This window comes from Ranitomeya imitator, chromosome 3 (assembly GCF_032444005.1).
Source record: "Ranitomeya imitator isolate aRanImi1 chromosome 3, aRanImi1.pri, whole genome shotgun sequence".
In the NCBI taxonomy this organism is placed as follows: Eukaryota; Metazoa; Chordata; class Amphibia; order Anura; family Dendrobatidae; genus Ranitomeya; species Ranitomeya imitator.
This window is the reverse complement of record NC_091284.1, coordinates 560,855,391-560,869,456: the sequence shown is the minus strand read 5'-3', so window position 1 is coordinate 560,869,456 and position 14,066 is coordinate 560,855,391. Positions and strand designations below refer to the sequence as shown.

General features: G+C 44.1%; 1 protein-coding gene across 1 annotated transcript in view; it reads left to right on the top strand.

The window, feature by feature from the left end:
• TNFSF13B (TNF superfamily member 13b) overlaps positions 1-14,066 on the top strand; it is a 254,656-nt gene that overhangs the window by 239,129 nt on the left and 1,461 nt on the right. Inside the window, 1 exon segment of the mRNA XM_069757934.1 lies at positions 306-456. Within this exon segment, the coding sequence (XP_069614035.1) occupies positions 306-456 (151 nt within the window).

Genomic DNA, 14,066 nt, shown 5'->3' with positions numbered 1-14,066 from the left:
ATGGTGACTTAATTTAAAGTAGGTCAGTAGATCTCTACGGGGGTGTATGTGTTTCCACAATGGAGATGACAAAATGTCATGTTATATCCATGTGAAGTCACAGTGAAAAAATAAAAACTTGGGAAATTTGACAAGACCTTTGAGAAGAGCAAGTGTGATTGGCAGAAATATAAATGACTGTAATATTCTAATGATATAATAATATAGTGAAAACTAAACAATGTAGTTGAAGCAGTTTGACTAATTTAACAATACATGTTTGGGAGAGTATGACTATTACTAAACAATCATTTTTTCTTTTTAAGGTTTGGTATAGGGATTATGTGTTTGCTATGGGTCATACAATCCTGAGGAAAAAGATACACATAGTGGGTGACGATCCACGTTTGGTAACTCTGTTTACATGCATACAAAACATGCCAGAGTCTAATCCAAACAATTCATGTTTCACGGGAGGTAAGTGATAAGTGCTGATACAGGAACTATATATTTTCAGGTAAGCGCTGCGCATTAATATCACTAACCTTGTGAAGTATATGATGTTAAAGTAAATATGTCACCAGTAGTGTTGAGCGATACCGTCCGATACTTGAAAGTATCGGTATCGGATAATATCGGCCGATACCCGAAAAATATCGGATATCGCCGATACCGATATCCGATACCAATACAAGTCAATGGGACATCAAGTATCGGAATGTATCCTGATGGTTCTCAGGGTCTGAAGGAGAGGAAACTCTCCTTCAGGCCCTGGGATCCATAGTGAGGTGTAAAATAAAGAATTAAAATAAAAAATATTGATATGCTCACCTCTCCGGCGGCCCCTGGACATCACGCTGGTAACCGGCCGGCTTCTTTGTTTAAAATGAGCGTGTTTAGGACCTGCGAATGACGTCGCGGCTTCTGATTGGTCGCGTGCCGCTCATGTGACCGCCATGCGACCAATCAGAAGCCGTGACGTCATTCGCAGGTCCTTAATTCCTAGAATTAGGAGTTTAGTGAATGAGAATGACGTCGCGGCTTCTGATTGGTCGCGTGGCGGTCACATGAGCGGCACGCGACCAATCAGAAGCCGCGACGTCATTCGCAGGTCATAAACGCGCTCATTTTAAACAAAGAAGCCGGCCGGTTACCAGCGTGATGTCCAGGGGCCGCCGGAGAGGTGAGCATATCAATATTTTTTATTTTAATTCTTTATTTTACACATCCCTATTGATCCGATACCAATACCCGATACCACAAAAGTATCGGATCTCGGTATCGGAATTCCGATACCGCAAGTATCGGCCGATACCCGATACTTGCGGTATCGGAATGCTCAACACTAGTCACCAGGCGTTTGCTAACTAATCTGAGAGTAGCATGATGTAGCGCCCGAGACCCTGATTCCAATTAATAAGCTGGTTTCTGGAGTTTTGATAAATCACTATTTTTCAGCAGGAGATGATCACATTCACGAGGGGACAAGTAAACCTGATGCCATGTAGTCCTCCATAATTATGAGCTCTGCATAACTGCACCCCCAGCACTGATTGGCAGCTTTATGCCTATGTACATTGGACATACAGGTGCTTCTCACAAAATTAGAATATCATCAAAAAGTTAATTTATTTCAGTTCTTCAATACAAAAAGTGAAACTCACATTATTAGATAATCATTACAAACAGAGTGATCTACTCCAAGTGTTTATTTCTGTTAATGTTGATGATTATGGCTTACAGCCAATGAAAACCCAAACGTAATTATCTCAGTAAATTAGAATACGTTATAACATCAGCTTGAAAAATGATTTTAAAATCTGAAATGTTGGCCTACTGAAATGTATTTTCAGTAAATGCACTCAATACTTGGTCGGGGCTCCTTTTGCATCAATTACTGCATCAATGCAGCGTGGCATAAAGGCGCTCAGTCTGTGGCACTGCTGATGTGTTATGGAAGCCCAGGTTGCTTTGCTAGCAGCCTTCAGCGCGCCTGCAATGTTGGGTCTGGTGTATCTCATCTTCCTATTGACAATACCCCATAGATTCTCTATGGGGTTAAGGTCAGATAAGTTTGCCGGCCAATCAAGCACAGTGAAACTGTTGTTTTTAAACCAGGTATTGGTACTTTTGGCAGTGTGGATAGGTGCCACTGCCAAGTCCTGCTGGAGAATTAAATTTCCATCTCCGAAAAGCTTGTCGGTAGAGGGAAGCATGACGTGGTCTAAAATTTCCTGGTAGACGGCTGTGCTGACTTTTGCCTTGATAAAACACAGTGGACCTACACCAGCAGATGACATGGCTCCCCAAACCATCTATGATTATGGAAACTTCACAATAGACCTCAAGCAGCTTTGATTGTGTGCTTCTACACTCTTCCTCCACATTCTGGGACCTTGATTTTCAAATGAAATGCAAAATTTACTTTCATCTGAAAATAACACCTTAGACTACCAAGCAGCAGTCCAGTTCTTTTTCACCTTGGCCCAGGTAAGACTCTTCTGGAGTTGTCTATTGGTCATGAGTAGCTTGACACAAGGAATGCGACACTTGTAGCCCATGTCCTGGATACGTCTGTGTGTGGTGGCTCTTGAAGCAATGACTCCAGCAGCAGTCCACTCCTTGTGAATCTCCCCCAAATTTTTGAATGGCCTTTTCTTAACAATCCTTTCAAGGCTGCGGTTATCCTGGTTGCTCATCCACCTTTTTCTACCACACTTTTTCCTTCCACTCAACTTTCCATTAATGTGCTTGGATACAGCACTCTGTGAACAGCCAGCTTCTTTTGTGGCTTACCCTTCTTGTGGCGTGTGTCAATGACTGCCTTCTGATAATCTGTCAAGTAAGCAGTCTTCCCCATGATTGTGAAGCCTAATGAAACAGACTAAGGAACCTTTTAAAACGCTTAGGAAGCCTTTGCAGGTGTTTTTTGTTAATTATTCTAATTTACTGAGATAATGACTTTTCGGTTTTCATTGGCTCTAAGCCATAATCATCAACATTAACAGAAATAAACACTTGAAATAGATCCCTCTGCTTGTAATGACTATATATTATATATGAGTTTCACTTTTTGCATTGAAGAAATGAAATAAACTAACTTTTTGATGATTTTCTAATTTTGTGAGATGCACCTGAATCTTCCTTAAAATACCACTCCAGGTTTTTTTTATTTAACCCCTTAGCGACCGCCGATACGCCTTTTAACGGCGGCCGCTAAGGGTACTTAAACCACAGCGCCGTTAATTAACGGCGCTGTGGAAAAAGTGTATAGCGCCCCCCACAGGCCGATTTTCTCCGGGGTCTCGGCTGCCGAGGGTAGCCGAGACCCCAGAGAACATGATTCGGGGGGTTTTTAACCCTCCCCGCATTTGCGATCGCCGGTAATTAACCGTTTACCGGCGATCGCAAAAAAAAAAAAAAAAAGCGATCTCTATTTAATTTCTCTGTCCTCCGATGTGATCGCACATCGGAGGACAGAGAAAAGGGGTCCCAGGTGGCCCCCCAATACTCACCTAGCTCCCCCGATGCTCCTCGTGTCTCCCGGTGGGCGCCGCCATCTTCAAAATGGCGGGCGCATGCGCAGTGCGCCCGCCGGCCGGCACCGGGAGAATCTTTGGGGTCTCGGCTGCCTGGGGTAGCCGAGACCCCAAAGAGCATGATTGGGGGTCGGTTTTAGCGACCCCTGTTTTGCGATCGCCGGTAATTAACTGTTTACCGGCGACCGCAAAAAAAAAAAAAAAAAAAAAAAGTAAAGTGTAATTCTCTGTCCTCTGATGTGATCGCACATCAGAGGACAGAGAAATAGGGGGATTCGGGGACCCTAGCATACTCACCTAGGTCCCTGGATCCTCTTGCTGCTCCTCCTGGCCGCCGGCAGAAGAACATGGCGGACGCATGCCCAGTGCGCCCGCCATCTGTCTCCATCTGCCGGCCGGCAGGAGAACAGCAGTTAGGGCTAAAATTAGGGTTAGGGTTAGGGTTAGGGGTAGGGTTAGGGGTAGGGTTAGGGGTAGGGTTAGGGTTAGGTTAGGGGTAGGGTTAGGGGTAGGGTTAGGGGTAGGGTTAGGGTTAGGGGTAGGGTTAGGGGTAGGGTTAGGGTTAGGTTAGGGGTAGGGTTAGGTTAGGGGTAGGGTTAGGGGTAGGGTTAGGGTTAGGTTAGGGGTAGGGTTAGGGGTAGGGTTAGGGGTAGGGTTAGGGTAGGGGTAGGGTTAGGGCTAGGGTTAGGTTAGGGGTAGGGTTACGGCTAGGGTTAGGTTAGGGGTAGGGTTAGGTTAGGGGTAGGGTTACGGCTAGGGTTAGGTTAGGGGTAGGGTTAGGGGTAGGGTTAGGGGTAGGGTTGGGGCTAAATTTAGGGTTAGGGTTGGGGCTAAATTTAGGGTTAGGGTTGGGGCTAAATTTAGGGTTAGGCTTCTTTCACACTTACGTCGGTACGGGGCCGTCGCAATGCGTCGGCCCGACATACCGACGCACGTTGTGAAAATTGTGCACAACGTGGGCAGCAGCTGTAGTTTTTCAACGCATCCGCTGCCCAATCTATGTCCTGGGGAGGAGGGGCGGAGTTACGGCCACGCATGCGCGGTCAGAAATGGCGGATGCGACGTACAAAAAAACGTTTCATTGAACGTTTTTTTGTGCCGACGCTCCGCCAAAACACAACTGATCCAGTGCACGACGGACGCGACGTGTGGCCATCCGTCACGATCCGTCGGCAATACTATGGGCAAAAAACGCATCCTGCGGGCACATTTGCAGGATCCGTTTCTTGTCCAAAACGACGGATTGCGACGGAATGCCAAACAACGCAAGTGTGAAAGTAGCCTTAGGGCTAGGGTTAGGGTTGGGGCTAAAGTTAGGGCTAGGGTTGGGGCTAAAGTTAGGATTAGAGCTGGGATTAGGTTTAGGGTTTGGATTAGGGTTGGTATTAGGGTTAGGGTTGGCATTAGGGTTACGCTTGGGATTAGGGTTAGGTTTGGGATTAGGGTTAAGGTTAGGGTTGTGATTAGGGGTGTATTGGGATTAGGGTTAGGGTTGAGATTAGGATTAGGGGTGTGTTGGATTTAGGGTTTTGATTAGGGTTATGGTTAGGGTTGACATTAGGGTTGTTTTGGGGTAAGGGTTGTGATTATGGTTAGGGTTAGTGATTAGGATTATGGATCAGGTTGGGATTAGGGTTAGGGGTTGGAGCTAGAATTGGGGGGTTTCCACTGTTTAGGTACATCAGGGGGTCTCCAAACACGACAGCCAATTTTGCGCTCAAAAAGTCAAATGGTGCTCCCTCCCTTCTGAGCTCTGCCGTGCGCCCAAACAGTGGGTTACCCCCACATATGGGGCATCAGCGTACTCGGGATAAATTGGACAACAACTTCTGGGGTCCAATTTCTCTTGTTACCCTTGTGAAAATAAAAACTTGGGGGCTACAAAATCTTTTTTGTGAAAAAAAAAAATATTTTTTATTTTCACGACTCTGCATTCTAAACTTCTGTGAAGCACTTGGGCATTCAAAGTTCTCACCACACATCTAGATAAGTTCCTTGGGGGGTCTAGTTTCCAAAATGGGGTCACTTGTGGGGGGTTACTACAGTTTAGGTATATCAGGGGCTCTGCAATCGCAACATAATGCCCACAGACCATTCTATCAAAGTCTGCATTCCAAAAAGGCGCTCCTTCCCTTCCGAGCTCTGCCGTGCGCCCAAACAGTGGTTTACCCCCACATATGGCACATCAGCGTACTCGGGATAAATTGGACAACAACTATTGCAGTCCAATTTCTCCTGTTACCCTTGTGAAAATAAAAACTTGGGGGCTACAAAATCTTTTTTGTGAAAAAAAAAATATTTTTTATTTTCACGACTCTGCATTCTAAACTTCTGTGAAGCACTTGGGCATTCAAAGTTCTCACCACACATCTAGATAAGTTCCTTGGGGGGTCTAGTTTCCAAAATGGGGTCACTTGTGGAGGGTTTCTACTGGTTAGGTACATCAGGGGCTCTGCAAATGCAACATAATACCCGCAGACCATTCTATCAAAGTCTGCATTCCAAAACGGCGCTCCTTCCTTCCGAGCTCTGCCGTGCGCCCAAACAGTGGTTTACCCCCACATATGGGGTACCAGCATACTCAAGACAAATTGGACAACAACTTTTGGGGTCCAATTTCTCTTGTTACCCTTGTAAAAATAAAAACTTGGGGGCTACAATATCTTTTTTGTGGAAAAAAAAAATTATTTTTTATTTTCACGGCTCTGCATTATAAACTTCTGTGAAGCACTTGGGCATTCAAGGTTCTCATCACACATCTAGATAAGTTCCATGGGGGGTCTAGTTTCCAAAATGGGGTCACTTGTGGGGGATTTCTACTGTTTAGGCACATCAGGGGCTCTCCAAACGCGACATGGCGTCCGATCTCAATTCCAGCCAATTCTACATTGAAAAAGTAAAACGGCACTCCTTCTCTTCCAAGCTCTGCGGTGCGCCCTAGCAGTGGTTTACCCCCACATATTGGGTATCAGCGTACTCAGGAGAAATTGCACAACAACTTTTGTGGTCTAATTTCTCCTGTTACCCTTGTGAAAATAAAAATTTGTGGGCAAAAAGATCATTTTTGTAGAAAAAATGCGATTTTTTTTTTTTTTTTCACGGCTCTACGTTATAAACTTCTGTGAAGCACATGGGGGTTCAAAGTGCTCGCCACACATCTAGATAAGTTCCTTAAGGGGTCTAGTTTCCAAAATGGTGTCACTTGTGGGGGGTTTCCACTGTTTAGGCACATCAGGGGCTCTCCAAACGCGACATGGCGTCCAATCTCAATTCCAGCCAATTCTACATTGAAAAAGTAAAACGGCGCTCCTTCACTTCCAAGCTCTGCGGTGCGCCCAAACAGTGGTTTACCCCCACATATGGGGTATCGACGTATTCAGGAGAAATCGCACAACAACTTTTGTGGTCTAATTTCTCCTGTTACCCTTGTGAAAATAAGAATTTGTGGGCAAAAAGATCATTTTTGTGTAAACAAAAGCGATTTTTTTATTTTCACGGCTCTACGTTATAAACTTCTGTGAAGCACTTGGGGGTTCAAAGTGCTCGCCACACATCTAGATAAGTTCCTTAAGGGGTCTAGTTTCCAAAATGGTGTCACTTGTGGGGGGTTTCCACTGTTTAGGCACATCAGGGGCTCTCTAAACGTGACATGGCGTCCGATCTCAATTCCAGCCAATTCTGCATTGAAAAAGTCAAACGGCGCTCCTTCACTTCTAAGTTCTGCGGTGCGCCCTAACAGTGGTTTACCCCCACATATGGGGTATTGGCGTATTCAGGAGAAATTGCATAACAAAATTTATGGTTACATTTCTGTTTTTACACTTGTGAAAATAAAAAAAATGGTTCTGAATTAAGATGTTTGCAAAAAAAAGTTAAATGTTCATTTTTTCCTTCCACATTGTTTCAGTTCCTGTGAAGCACGTAAAGGGTTAATAAACTTCTTGAATGTGGTTTTGAGAACCTTGAGGGGTGTAGTTTTTAGAATGGTGTCACACTTCATTATTTTCTATCATATAGACCCCTCAAAATGACTTCAAATGTGATGTGGTCCCTAAAAAAAAATGGTGTTGTAAAAATGAGAAATTGCTGGTCAACTTTTAACCCTTATAACTCCCTAACAAAAAAAAATTTTGTTTCCAAAATTGTGCTGATGTAAAGTAGACATGTGGGAAATGTTATTTATTAACTATTTTTCGTGACATATCTCTCTGATTTAAGGGCATAAAAATACAAAGTTTGAAAATTGCAAAATTTTAAAAATTTTCGCCATATTTCCGTTTTTTTCATAAATAATCGCAAGTAATATCGAAGAAATGTTACCACTAACATGAAGTACAATATGTCACGAAAAAACAATCTCAGAATCAGCGGGATCCGTTGAAGCGTTCCAGAGTTATAACCTCATAAAGTGACAGTGGTCAGAATTGCAAAAATTGGCTCGGTCATTAAGTACCAAATTGGCTCTGTCACTAAGGGGTTAACCATAGTGATCTCAGTAATGTAGGTCCTGTGTGTGTAGCAAAATACTTACTGGTGGCCATATTCCACTGCAACAAAGAAGACCAAAGCAACAAAACAGCTGCAGAAGATGGCAACTGCTGCGTATTTTATTACACACAGGGAAGCTGTATGATAGCTTATTTTTTGCGGCCCGAGATGACGTTTATCATATGTTAGTACTGTTTTGGGATAGATGTGACGTTTTGATCCCTTGTTGCAGCTTTTTTTGTGGAATTGTGGCAACCAGAAAAAAAGGACATTTGGCATTCTTGAATTGTTTGTTTGCGGTGTTTGCAGAACGGGTTAATTGCTTTTATATTTTGATTAATCTGACTTTTCTGAACGAGGCAATACCAAGTATGTGTTGTTGTTTTTTTTAATATCTTTATTTTCAATGGAATAAAAGGGGATGATTTGGACTTTTAGGTATTTTTTTTAAATATTTTTTTACTTTCCACTGGTATAGTTAAACCCCTTAGGGGACATGAAGATGAGATCATCCGATCGCATGTGCTATTATATACAATGATGCCACAGCATCGCTGCATAGAGCAGAAATCACCATCTCCTTTGAAGCACGGCCACAGGAAGCTGACCCCTGGCTGTCATGACAACCCATCGGTGACCCACGATCACATTATGGGCGTGCCGATGTGTGAGTGAATGATGCGCACGCATGTTGGCACGTGTTAAATGCCACTGTCAAAGATTGACAGTGGCATTTAACACGCGCCATACATGTAAGTTGGATGTTGTGATTGTGTTAAATATCTGAGGATCCCCTTCCCCACTGTTTCTCCCAATATCCTGTGGGCCCCCTCCCATACTCTTTCATCTCTATTTTCCTGTGAGCCCCCTCCCCCACTGATTCACCTTTATTTTACTGTGGGCCTGCTCAGAGGGGGTAAGGGGACCCACATTAAAATAGTAGTAAGTTGGATGTTGTGAATGTGTTAAATATCTGAGGATCCCCTTCCCCACTGTTTCACCCAATATTCTGTGGGCCACCTCGCATATTGTTTCATCTCTATTTTCCTGTGAGCCCCCTCCCCCACTGTTTCACCTCTATTTTACTGTGAGCCTGCTCAGAGGGGGTAAGGGGACCCACATTAAAATAGTAGTGATTAACAAAATAGGGGAGGGGCTCACAGGAAATTAGAACTTTACTGTGGGCCCCCTCCCCAGTGTCACCGTAAGATTGCATGGGGCCCTCTCCCCTAAATGCCTCAGTGGCTGGAGAACTAGTCAGGTTGCAGGCATATTATATTTTACTTACAGACACAGACACTACTGCAGTCATAAATTTCCTTCTGCTCCTCTATACGATACTGCTGTGCTGCTTGGGCAGGACAGCCGACCAATCACAGCACAACGCCTTACCTGAGCTGTGCTGTGAGATCACACAAAGAAAACTAATGCTGATTGGCTGCATTTCAGCCAATCAGCATTAGACCACCTCTGTCCGCAGTTTTGAGGATGAGGAGCTGGAGACTCAGCACAGGAAACAGGTGGCTGTGGGTCAGCTGTTGAATGCCTGTGTGTGTCTCCTCTCTGACTCAGCCTTACACAGTGAGCTGTGCCTGTGACTGTGCTGGCTGAAGTGAGGGTCGGCACACACAGCTCTCTTGGCAGATCAATAGAAGCTGGCAGCGGTGGCAGGTGATGTGAAGGAGTTGCCCCTGCACTTCCCATCACATCACTTGTGCAGCCTGCTCGCTGATGCCGGCTATACAATAAAGTGCGCCTTTAGTAATCCTAAACATAATATTGCAAAAACAAAACACCTTTGGAAATTTTTTGCAGAAGTTTCTTCACATGACATGGTAAATTTCACTTAATCAGAATTTAAAAATGACATAACATTTTCTGCTAAAACTTAGCACAGGCCCTTGTCAACGTTAATACTTGCTTCCATAGCAATAGTGTCATGATTCAGGACAGGGTTTTGTCTTTATCCCATCCTGGTCAGATAGGGGTTAATTCTATCTGCCTCTATCTGGGGTGAGGACAGCTATTTAGTTCCCATATGACCAAAGTCCAGTGTCGGTGATAGTTTCCAGTCCATCGGCCTGAGCAGCTGACCTAGGTTACTCTGTTATTAATCGTGTTTCTCTGCCTGCGTGCCTGCTGTTGTGTATATGTCCCGACTTGCTCTCTGACCTGTGTTTCCGTCCTCCGGTTTGGTATCATTTAGCTTGCTTCGGTTTTCTGACCTCCTGGTTTTTTCTGACTACCCCTTCGGCTTCTCCCCCCCTGGTACCGCACTCCAGTCTGGTTCTTACCTGTTGGCTTTCTTCTGACCACGTGTTTGCTTAGACCTCTGGTGCTACGTTTGTCCACTTGTTGCTGACTTGGCTAGTTTGGTGATTCTGTTGCTACCTGGTGGTAGCCCTGCTGCTGCATTGTGTGCAGTCTTTCCTCCACTCTAGTGCCATCTGGTGGAGCTTGTGCAGACCTGCATTGCAGCTGCATGACATATAGGATTCATGTATGTCTGCTAGAAATAGTTAAGGCCAACTACTTATCAATAACTGCTTGCAATGCATCCCAAATACAAATTAGAGTACCCTCAGAATGCCCAAAACCATGACTCAAACAGTATAGGTGCTCACAGTTTACCCCAAAATATCTGTGGCAAGCATGTTGTTTACATAGTGCTTCTAAGATTAGACGGCCTCTTAAAATAATTGTGACAAAGTCCCCCTACAGTGCCTCAACAATAATAGTAGTCATTACCCAAAAGATTATGCCAAGATGAGGTGTAGTGTTACGCTCCCCATATTAATAGTTTGTATATATCCCCCAAAATAAACGTTCAGGACCAGCCCTCAAAGTAAGTGTGACTAAGTGTGCAATATCAGTGTGCCTAAAACCCATAGATAAATAAAACTATGAAAAAACAAACACCAGCCCAGACCGTCTAAAAGTTGAGACAAAAAGTACAAAAAGTCTGATGTGATGATCAATCTTGTGCTTTTACACATTTAATATTGGCACAGATGCTCCATTAGCAGGTTTTCAGAGTCATTAATAGAGATGAGCGAATATTTAAATCTTTGGTTTGGATTACAATTGCCGATATTGCAAAATTTGCCGATTTATTCATCGAATATTCATCGAACATAGCCAAACGCCATTGGAGTCAATGGGAGACAGAAACAAAGGCATACACAACACCTTCAAATGGGCCCGAAAGCTGCCAAAACACAGCAAATTAGGGGCAGACACCAGGAAAGTGACCTCAATTGATTCACAGTACAAATTTTAGAATAACACGGTAGCAATCAGCAATGCATGAGGTATCAGGGTCTGGGCCGGCATTTACAGCTTTGAATTGAACTTTAAATTAAGACAAGGTGGGTGAGGCATCGGTGTAGGCCTACTGTGCTGGGAGCTCTGATAGTACATGCAATAGTTCAACCTGCTTTGATGCTCAGCCACATTCAGGTGGCACAAATATCAGTTTCGTAGATTACAATTGTCAGAAAAATGTAAGAATAGTAATATGAGGAGATGACTCAAAGGATGTGGAGGCCTGCTGGTCTCAGAGATCTACTGCTACAGGCAATACATATGAAGGAGACCCAACCATGAGCCTATACAATTCCAAAAATTAGTGGCAGACACCAACAAATTGGCATCAATTGCAATAGAGTAGAACTAGTATATCGGGGACTGATACTTCTTCCACTAGAGCTAACCCAGCAGAGGAATTGGAGACCCAATCAGGAGTCTTCAAATTAAAAAAGATTAGGGCCTGAGATCACCAAACTGGAATGAATTTCACCAGAGTAGAAATAGTATAACGGGGACTGACATCTCTTCCACTTCAGCCAACCCAGAAGATGGAGGCCCAATCAGGAGTGTTCACATTTCCAAAAATTAGTGGCAGACACCACCAAGGTGTCAACAATTGCACCAGAGTAGAAATAGTATAATAGGGACCGACACGTTTTCCACTACAGCCAACCCAACAGATGATGACCCAACCAGGAGTGTTCACATTTCCAAAAATTAGTGGCATACATCAACAAAGTGGCATCAATTTCACCATAGTAGAAATAGTATAACAGGGACTGACACCTTTTCCACTACAGCCAACCCAGCAGATAGGAGTGTTCACATTTCCACAAATTAGTCTTAACATCTGCAGCAGAAGCAGCAGCAACAGCAGGCACAGAAGCTTCAATAAATATATCACAGACTGCAATTACGCAACATCAATGCAGCACACTAAAAACTACAACATCTAGTCTGTACAGTCTGTGATTGGGGTGCAAAAGTCCTTGGAGATCCATGAATTTTTCATCTTGAAGAAAGTTAAGTGGTCTACACTTTCAAGGGACAGCAGGCAGCGCTTATCTGTCAGGACACCACCGCTGATGACACATTCTCAGAGAACGCTGGCTGCCGGGCATGATAAAACCTCCAAGGCGTGACAGGCAAGCTCAGGCCACTCATCCATTTTTGAACACCAAAATATGACAGGGTCCAAACCCTCCTTGATGGTATTGATATTGAGTTTTAGATACTCCTGCACCATCCTCTCCAGTCGTTCACCACCTGTCATTTAACCTCTTTCTGACCTCGGACAGGATAGTATGTCCGAGGTCAGATACCGCGCTTTGATGCAGGGCTCCAGCGGTGAGCCCGCATCAAAGCCGGGACATGTCAGCTGTTTTGAACAGCTGACATGTGCCCGCAATAGCAGCGGGTGAAATCGCGATTCACCCGCCGCTATTAACTAAATAAATGCTGCTGTCAAGCGCTGACAGCGGAATTTAACCAGCGCTTCCGGCCGGGCGGCCGGAAATGAGCACATTGCCGACCCCGTCACATGATCGGGGGTCAGCGATGCATCAGAATGGTAACCATAGAGGTCCTTAAGACCTCTATGGTTACTGATGCCGGCCTGCTGTGAGCACCCCCCTGTGGTCGGCGCTCATAGCACACCTGCATTTCTGCTGCATAGCAGCGATCTAATGATCGCTGCAACGTAGCAGAGCCGATCGAGTGGTGCCAGCTTCTAGCCTCCCATGGAGGCTATTGAATCATGGCAAAAGTTTTAAAAAAAAAGTAAAAAAAAAGTGAAAAAAAATTAAAGTTTAAATCACCCCCCTTTCGCCCCATTCAAAATAAATCAATAAAAAAATCAAACCTACACATATTTGGTATCGCCGCGTTCAGAATCAGCCGATCTATCAATATATAATCTATATATACGATCTATAAGTTTCATCAGAATAACCTCCCTCCTGTCTGGTGATGAGGGTCAGGAAACTGCTCGGACCCTACTTCGTCCTGCCCCAGATCCAAGCTAAAAAAAATGTGGGTATTGATGCATATGGTTTCCTCCTCTTGACTCTGTAAATCTTTGGAGTACACTTCTGATGCCCATGACATATAATGTGTGAACAGCTATGCAGACTCACCCATTTGTAGTTCCCTACAGTCAGTTGGGCGGATGGAGAGTTGTGACGCGGGGGAAGCAAGGGTAATTGGGGTGCCATCTCTGTGGACTGTACTGTGTGTGATGTTGAAGTGGAGGAAGAGAAGGAGATGCTACTTAAAGCTGCGCCATCCTCTCGAGGACATGCTGTGCAGCTGCCAAAGAAAGATAGTGCAGTAGCCCATCCAGTAACATAAGTTGTCAGTTGTGTTTGGATAGGACGTGACAGTGTTGGTTCACTAGTGCTTTTACTACCATTACCACTTACCCCACGTACACCTTAAACACTAAGCCTATTCCTCTTCCACCACAACCTCACTTTTTCCCCACTCATGTTGCTCAGAGAGAATGGTAGGAGTACACTATTAGTAACAAAAAATTAGATTTTTTTTACTCTGCACTAGCTCTGCACACAACTGAATTTCAGCAGCACTAAATGACAAGGTGAAATATGGCATGCTGAATTGTGATAGTAACAGAAGAAAGTATTTTTTTACTGTGGATGAGGCCTGTATAACAAAGAATATATGCTCCAAACAATTTGAAAGTGAGATCTCCCCTACTGAATCACGTTAGTAACAGAAGAAAGTAATTTTTTT